General features: G+C 37.2%; 1 protein-coding gene across 1 annotated transcript; it reads right to left on the reverse strand.

The window, feature by feature from the left end:
• Positions 1-4,049: 4,049 nt before the first annotated feature.
• On the reverse strand, positions 4,050-5,945 carry LOC134794225 (succinate dehydrogenase [ubiquinone] iron-sulfur subunit, mitochondrial-like). Its single transcript, XM_063765965.1, has one exon. The coding sequence runs from the start codon at positions 5,856-5,858 to the stop codon at positions 4,914-4,916; it is 945 nt and encodes a 314-aa protein (XP_063622035.1). The 5' UTR covers positions 5,859-5,945; the 3' UTR covers positions 4,050-4,913.
• Between the last annotated feature and the right edge of the window lie 3,300 nt (positions 5,946-9,245).

Consider the following 9,245-nt stretch of genomic DNA (forward strand, 5'->3'; position numbering starts at 1 on the left):
TTACAAAAAACTTAGAGACTATTAATTTATATTTTAAGGTAGGTAACATTGTAATCCAATTAATGTCCAATTATTTGAAAAGTTATTCAATGTTAGTTTATTACATGAACACAGTTTATTAAATGAAATACTTGTTGCAGTTCGTGCACAATTCGGTCACGAAAAAATCACGTGTTTACCTAAATAAAATAGAATCGACCCATTATTTAACACCCCAAATCAAATACTCCAGGCTCAACATCCGTGTAACTACACAAATAAACTTTGAAAAATCGATCGCCGCAAAACAGGAATTCTTTAAAATCGTCGTGTAGGTCAAATAAAAGAATTCGGGTCCTTTAACAATAACATAATTCCAATGCGCCGGCGCCGACCAGGCGACCGCTTAGCACACGCCGCGTTATACCGAAAAGACGAAAAATAATACCTCTATTCCCAAAATAAACCCCAATAAGTACGAATTTGAACTTTCATGAATGAGACGTAAGGTCTAAAACGCCCGCATCTGTTTCTAAGGACTTTGTACGCGGTGATGACTTACGCTGTTTTAAGAGTTAAGTGTCACATGGAGAAATATTATAAAGCAGATATCTATGAATGTGTGAAATCGGGATGACACTGGGAGAACAAACAAATCGATGTTCGAGCCGTTGCGCTTGAGTTAAGTAAAAAAAAGTTCGAGCATTTTATATTCATGAAAAGGTGTTCTGTATAGCTAATGCGTTTGATAGCTTTAATTGTTTCCTATAAATACTGAAATAATAACTTGGCATGAATATAATTTTGATTGCTCTTCTCATCTTGCTTTTTAAAGATGCTCGAAAGGCTTTTTAGGATGCTTGGAGTCTTCTTTTAACAACCTAATGTCAATAATTGGCGCAGGCACTGGCTTTCTTACAAAAGTGACTGCCATCTAATCTTCCAACTTGCACTAACGGCGCGATTCGGGAAATGATTTGAGATTCACTAGATATGAAATAGTAAAGATATGTGACGTTCCACGGCAAAAGGTACCTTATGGCGGTTGGCGCTTACGCTATTATTAACGCCGCTCCAATATTTTTGCGGTTGGCGCTTACGCTATTATTAATACCGCTCCAATATTATTGCGGCCGCCATAAGGTACCCTTTGCCGCGGAACGTCACATATCTTTACTATTTCATATCTAGTGAATCTCTAATTCATTTCCCGAATCGCGCCGTAAGCCTCCAGCGTTCGTATACGATTAAAATACCTACCCTACCTATTAAAATTCTGCTACGCTACGCTTAGAGGGTATATCTCTATTTAGCTATTTTGAGTAAAACTGATGTCTCTGATTTAGGATCTTTTTCTAATATAGATGCCTTCTTGCGAATTGTTGAGAAATGTAGCCTATTTCACCCGGACCATAAATACTATAATACTACAGTGAAACCTGGATAAGTGAGACTTCAAGGGACGAGCAGATTTGTCTCACTTAAAGAGGTATTCCACTTACCCAGGCTCTCAGTTAGCCAGGTACAAATAAATTGATGTCTCATTTACAGAGGGTCCCATTAATACAGGTACAGAGAATAGAGGATATTTCAGCTATAGAGGTAGTTAATAAGGAATTTTGTAATTTACTTTAAAAATAAATAAGGTAAAGTAATCCTTGTCCCTAAATATTTTTTAAGCCTGTTATTTTTTTCTTTAAATTTATTTTGAATGATTCTATTTTCAAATGATAGTTTTTTTCAATTAAATTTGATACGGACTTCATTGTCTCTTATAAAATTATTAAATGAAAATGTGTTTATTCGTGTTACTTATCAAGATTTCAGCTTTCGTTTCGATAGTTTTAACTACATAAAGTAACTAAATGAAACTTGAAGTCTTTAGACACAACTAAGCAAATGCGGAATTTGTGGATAGACTAAGAGTTAGTAAGAATACAGAAATTGATCAATAATTTCCAAGTTAGAGAGGTGATAGATTGACTTTATTTCAGATACAGAGGTCAATTCCTATAAAATTCTAAATAAACAATTAGGAAAATGTAATCTTATAAATATAGTCTCAGTAAAAGAGGTAAAATACACTCTCTGTCTCAATTATAGAGGTAAATCTGACTATAATATCACAACAACTAATCTCAGTTATAGAGGTTCGTTTTATCTCACTAACAGAGGTAATTTAGTGCTAAAGTGTCGGGACCGCACCATGAGTCCCAGCTATAGAGGTTTCTCGCTTATCCAGGTCCCACTTAACCAGGTTTCACTGTAATAGGTATTAGGTACTAAGTAAATTTCGTTATAATATCCTTCTTCAAAAGCGGTTCAACTACTACATAAACGCGGGTGCACGCAAAATGTCAAAGCAACACTAAAACCAATTTATCATTAAACATATTGAATTCCATTTCATTAATAAATTTGTTAACGAACAAAGGCCACCGTAACGCTAACGCGCCAAAACCGCACCGACGAACCGTCCCAAATTAATCGGACATAATTAATATCGCGACTAAAACTACTAATTCAACTCTAAAGAACACACATTCATAAGGATACTACGGCGCTTACTTCCTTCGTACAGAACACCACAACTCCACGCAGCTCCTGACCGATCTTGTATAGCTTATTTGTTATAACCGCAACCAATTTAAACTCCACCTGTGTGATTTGCAACTTTAGTATTTGAATAACACAGTCCATTTTCCAATGGCAAGTGCATGGATATCGGTGGTTGCCTTGTTGTGTATCTAAGGGTTTTTTTGACATTCCTAACAAAACGCCTGTTGTAAAGAGCAACCGACTATACCACCCATTCATAAGGACAGTGGTGACCTATTGAGATTTTTTTGATTAGTGTGGATAAGCTTTAATTTTTTTAGATATGATAGTTTTAAATAAGTCTTTAAATACTGACTTGTCGTAAAATGGCTGGTAAATAATTACATTAGGCGTTAAGTCCGTGATTTGGACATTATGTTTGTGCAATAAAATTGGCACTACATTTCGAAAAGTTTCCAGAAATCGTACTGGGACTGCTATACTGGTGATCAAGGAAGAGAAAAGTATGTACTGTACTTAATAGGGAATTACTTTGATAAAGTGGCACCTACTCATGAAGCTATACTTACTTTTTTGTACTTATACTGTCGTTTCAAACGTTTGTTCTTGGTCGCAGGAACCTGCGTGGGTTGTACGAACTACTGCCACTTGTTGCTGCTGTTGACTAAAACCCCTCAATTACCTAATAATCGTTTGTCCTTATCTGTCATTTTGACTTATGTATTTATAAGAAAGGGATAAAACATAATTTAACTAAATCAGGTCCGTAAAGTTTTGTGAATAAGGGGTACATGATATATATTCGTGTCGTCATTTTCAATCACAGCTCTCGAGCATCCGATCTATGAGTTAATATGTACTTGGAATAGTTGCGACATTTGGTTTCGCCAGATCAAAAGAAGAAGAAATAATCCACCCACAAAATAAATAAAACTAAACGCTACAAATATTGTCCGGTTGGCGATAATTTTCCCTCCATAATTGTTTTGAAATAAAAAAAGTACAAAAGAAAAATCAGGCCATATTTAGTCGTGTCTTATCCATAGATTTCTAACCCGTCTCTAGCCCACACGCGCAGGCCTCTTGTAACGACTCGGCTCTCTCGGCTTTGTTGCTCGTCCTTGGTACCAAATTTACGATCGCACCTAGACATAATCAGCGTCAGCACCACTGTTAACACCTTAGGTACCTACTCAATGAAGATGTCACTGAAATATTGACAGCACGAAAATTTACTATCGCACCTAGACATAATCAGCGTCAGCACCAATGTTAACACCTTAGGTATCTACTCAATGAAGATGACACTGAAATATTGACAGCAGGAAAATTTACGATCGCACCTAGACATAATCAGCGTCAGCACCAATGTTAACACCTTAGGTATCTACTCAATGAAGATGACACTGAAATATTGACAGCAGGAAAATTTACGATCGCACCTAGACATAATCAGCGTCAGCACCAATGTTAACACCTTAGGTACCTACTCAATGAAGATGTCACTGAAATATTGACTGCACGAATGCTTTATTTTAATAAGAAATAGATACATAAGTTATTAATTTAGAATATGTTGATAAGCTTTTATTGCATGCAGTTTTGAAAGTAATCATCAAAGTTCTAACGAGTCCCAAACTCAATTATAAATTATAATGCCTAATTTAAATAAAAAAAAATTAAACAAGATAATAATTATTTAAGTTAAATAAAAGCTTATACAAACATCCTCGAAGACAGCTCTAGCGATTTCAGTTATAGTTCGTTTTTCTTAGCATTAGGAAAATACTACGCGATCTTGACGTGTATTTTAATTGAAAAACGCTTTTTAATAATCAGTAACTATTACTTATGAAAGCAAAATAATGTATAATCGTGTATGATTCATAATTGTTACATATTTGCCGTGACTTATTTTTCAAAAGTGTTTTTCAATAAAAAGACACGTCAAGATTGTTGACCTTTTTTCAAATGAAAAAAAAGGAACTATAATTATAAATTAATGATACATTTTTACGAAGTAGTACAGAGTTTGCTGCAGTAGGTAAACAACCAGAATTGTTCGTCATCGAACTCATTTTATTTTTTGCGGCAAGCATCAGGTAAACTATTAATGTGTGACTGGAGTGCTAGACTAGTGCACTCAGTTAAAATTCTAGTTAGTAACTTTATTTATAAAACTAAATAAATTTATAATTATGTAATTATACTTATAAACATCCAAAAAACAGGTATGAAATACCTACTTACATTTTTTTATTCTGAGCTGTTGGTCCATAAGTATATCTTTTAGTATTATAGTATAAATTACAGTTATTACAACAACAAAATCATTTGAATATAAATAAGAAGGCGCTAAACTAAAACAATATAATTCACTTGCTTTTACACCCACCTCCGCCAGCAGATGGACCACAAGAAGACGCAGGTTTTATATTACCCACACTGGCAAACGCCTTAGGATCCATTTCTGGCTCCGGTTTTTTCTCCACTTTCGATATTAACCGCTTCAAACTTGAAATGTGTCTAGCTGGATGCAAGCCTTTCGGGCAAACCAAAATGCAGACCATTATAGTGTGGCACCTGAACGCTTTAAAGTCATCTCTGACGTCCCACAGCCTCCGATCGGTATCTCCGTCCCTCGAGTCTATCACCCACCGGTAAACATGCAACAAAGAAGCAGGTCCAATGAACCTGCGGCCGTTCCACCAGTAGCTGGGGCATGATGTCGAGCAGCAAGCACATAGAATGCACTCGTACAAACCAATTAACTTACTGTTGTCCTTGATACTTTGGGCATACTGCGTGCTGCCCATAGTCAGGGCGTCGTGACGCACAAGATAGGGCCTGACGCTATTATATTGTTGAAAAAAGTGTGTCATATCGACCACCAAGTCTTTCTGGACGTACATGTGTGGTAGCGGCATAATAGTGACAACTTTATCTTTTGGTATCGCCGTTATACACGCCAGGCAGTTTGCACCCTGGAGGTTGATGCCGCAAGAGCCGCAAATGCCTTCACGGCATGATCTTCTGAAAGCAACCGTCGGATCCATTTCCTTTATTTTAATGAGGGCATCGAGAACCATGCCACCAATTTTTGTGATGTCGAATTCGAATGTTTGTACCTTAGGTTTCTGGCCTGAAGTGATCCCGGCAAAACGGTACACTTTGAAAATGCGACGATCCGGGGGTCTGTCCGCAGGATCAACAGCTTTTTTTTCCGCAGGTTTAGGTTTTGCCCCTTTACTATAGTGACATGTTTGCAACCAGAAAGTCACAGTCGAACTACGCCAACGATGTAATAATTTAGCAGCCATTTAATAACGAAATAAATAAAATAATTTTAATAAAATCCATAAACTGCTTATATTTCAATTAGAAATGTCACATTGACTTAAAAAATTTAAATGAACAAAGTCAAAACAAATGTATAGACTGAATAAACTTTTTACATGCTGTTATAAAACAAAGGTTTAAAACCTCAATGATTCATTTTTTCACCTTTTTCCGATTTCATTCACACGTTAGTTTTGTAGACATAGCCGGGGTGTAAGTTTCACTTTTGCCACAAAAACCCGTCGCCTGCGAAGCGTATAATTAGTAAATAGTCGGGCCGGTCACAAACGACACCTAACGCCTCCTGACACACAATAAATCCGGCGCAACAAAAGTCGTTTATGATTTTTAAAAGATTCCTAAACGAAAAAAATAACAATTTATGAGCACTTCACCCCCGCTGTAACCATTCAAAGCCCAATAATTGTATATTCTTTTACAGTAGTGTGCCGTTTATTTTGTACGGCCGATGAAGGTAGGAAAAAAAAGCATTCAACTAAAATCAGAGGCGCCTTTAATCACCTCTATTGAGATCTATCGCGGGATCAAAGCAATGCGCTGCCATGACGAACTCGCCTCTCACAATATTGACATATGGTTCATTTTGGAGTGCGATTCGTCACGCCCGCTCCGCGTTTTTGTGGCCGAGCGGATGCTCGTGTCAAACGCTTTAGTATTTTGAGTTTGTTTTGAAAATTCTTTTATCTGATGTATTATTTGCCGTTCTTTTTGTTAAATTCGCAGGGATGTTCATCTGCTTCGGGGGCGATTTGTTGACTCGCCTTCTGAAACTGGCTTCTTACAATAATTTAGATGTCAAATAGTTGGTTTTTGTTAGAGTGACGTGGCGAAGGTTTCAGGGATATTTATGGCGTGGCAGAACTCACAATGCTGACACCGGCTTTGACGGCAGCTCGTTGGTGGCATCTTGGTTATTATTATATTTTTTGTGCAAGTAAGACCTCGAGTATGACGGCTTGGTGTGCAGTACCTCACCGGATGTCAGTGACTGATGAAATTGCAAAGTTGTCCTAATGTATGCTTCCTATGTGCAGCATAGAAAAGACTTCAACGAGTGTGTTCGACCGATCGTTTTCATGAAAGTTTAACGTCGTATGAATACGGCAGCAAATTCAATATGTCGTATTGGAATTGGTTCGAAAACGTATTTTGGTTAGATTACTTACTTGCTAAAGAAAGCGAAGATTGCTTAATAAATTGGGGATTAAGTTTTAAAAGCCTCCATTCACGAACAAATTTAATGATGAGTTTGGGCTAAAGTATAGGAACACTATTTATTTTATCTCCCAAAATAATGCATGAATCAATAATATGGGTCACCGAAATCCGCAAGATGTACAATGCCTGGTGTACAAGAACAAATCGCAAACGCAGCTGCGCAGACAGGTGTGTGCGCACGCCCTTAGATCTTCCGCGATCATTGTGCGTCTGAGCTGACCACGCGTGTGCGGCGATCACATGTCATTTTATTATTGTATAGTTAAAAAAAATAATGTGATCCCCTTTGAGCAGGCTAGGGCGACTCAAAGAAAATAAATTCAAGTCCTATTGAATTCATATTCAATTTGATTATCGGTGCTATAGGGCATTTGCCACATTTTAGTTTAAGGTATGACGTTGTCATACCAACGTATGAGTTCCGGACCAACGTATCAATTCTTGAGGAGCTTGGCATTAAAGAGCGGTTGCTTTCTACGGTCAAAACTCGGATCCTCAACTTCTTTATACACGTGTCTCAGCGAGACGGAGCATCCATAGAACGTCTGGTTGTGCAAGGAAGAGTGGGAAGTGACAGGGCTAGAGGAAGATCACCAATGAGATGGACCGACCAAATCAAAGCCAGTAAGTATCTCGGCCAGAGTAAGCGAATGCTCACGGAAAGCAGCTCTACGGGAGAAATGGCGCGGTGTCGTTGGCCACGACCACTCTGTAAAGAGTGCAACGAAGAAGAAGAAGGTGATGACGTTGTCAATGATGTATCAATGCATATGCTGTGATATTAAAATCCCGACGACGACGATGCCTCCGAGGAATTGAACAGGAGCTTCATTTGACTTTCAGGCTCCCGAGCTCAATGACAGCCCGCAAACTATTTTTGGAGCTGGTGTGCACTACCTTGAAGAAAGGCAAACAGCAATGTCAGACCGAGATGAGTCTGCAACGATTTTGATAGAGTTAGACCAAGAATAGTCTGCAGCGGCTTTGATAGCCCACGCTGTGGAAGTGTTATTTTAAACGTCAAACTTTTATAAAATTATGACGTATAAATGACACTTGCACTGCGGGGGTTATCAAATCCGCTGCAGACCTTTTTTGGTCCGACTCTAGCACGCGCAGTGCAAGTGTTATTTTAAACCTCAAACTTTTATAAAATTATGACGTATAAATAACACTAAACTGGCACTAGGTGTGCTATCAAAATCGTTGCAGACTTGTATGGATCGATCTAACTGTAACACATTCTCCGCTGGTTGAAAATCTCTTTCTGCCCTCAGGAAAAGGTTACGAACACTGTGGTAGAAGAGTCTTAAGACGCATTGGTATTATTCTTATGACTCTCTGGTGATAAATACTTACGATCCGTTTTAGTCTGACCAACTATTCTTGTCACAAGAAAAGGCGGTTATCTAGAAAATGTAAGTGTGGAAAGTTTACCAAATGAAATTCAAACATAGAAATTTGGAATATTTTCGCCTTTTTTTACAAACGGAAATAGTTATTATGGTCAGCAAGCTAACTTATATGGATATACTTTTTATTACCTATTACAACTTTTTATTAATACCTATATTTATCTTTGTACTGTCATGTGTCATGTCATAGAGTAGATAACTGTGTCAAGGTGTCATTGTACTTTTTTCATTTCATATCATTGTATCATTTTTTTCAAAATTGTATATTTTGAGACAAACGGTTATTTCATAAAGTTTTATTCTGTAACACTTGAAGCCACCGTTTATTTTTTCATAACAAAGACATTAAATTTATAAGTCTCTTTTGGATTATTTTGTGTTGTGTAGTTTAATATGTTTGATTGTACCTATATATATATATTTTATAAATACGCGTTTAGTGAGTGATTGTAGGCATATTTTGGTCTCCTTCCATAACCAATACTGAAATCTACTAGGTACGCATATTTGGTAAGTTATACTTATAGTGTTACTGATGTATGTAAATAGTTATTTACGCTACAAGTGCGGAAAAGAGGAAATTCGAAACGAGTGGCGATAAATTAAAACACGACCGAAGGGAGTGTTTTAAATCGACACGAGTTGCGAATTAACTATTCGCACGTGTATCGTACAACGTTTTACAGTACATATGGCCTTTTAAACTTTTGACAT

Source organism: Cydia splendana, chromosome 10, assembly GCF_910591565.1.
Source record: "Cydia splendana chromosome 10, ilCydSple1.2, whole genome shotgun sequence".
In the NCBI taxonomy this organism is placed as follows: domain Eukaryota; kingdom Metazoa; phylum Arthropoda; class Insecta; order Lepidoptera; family Tortricidae; genus Cydia; species Cydia splendana.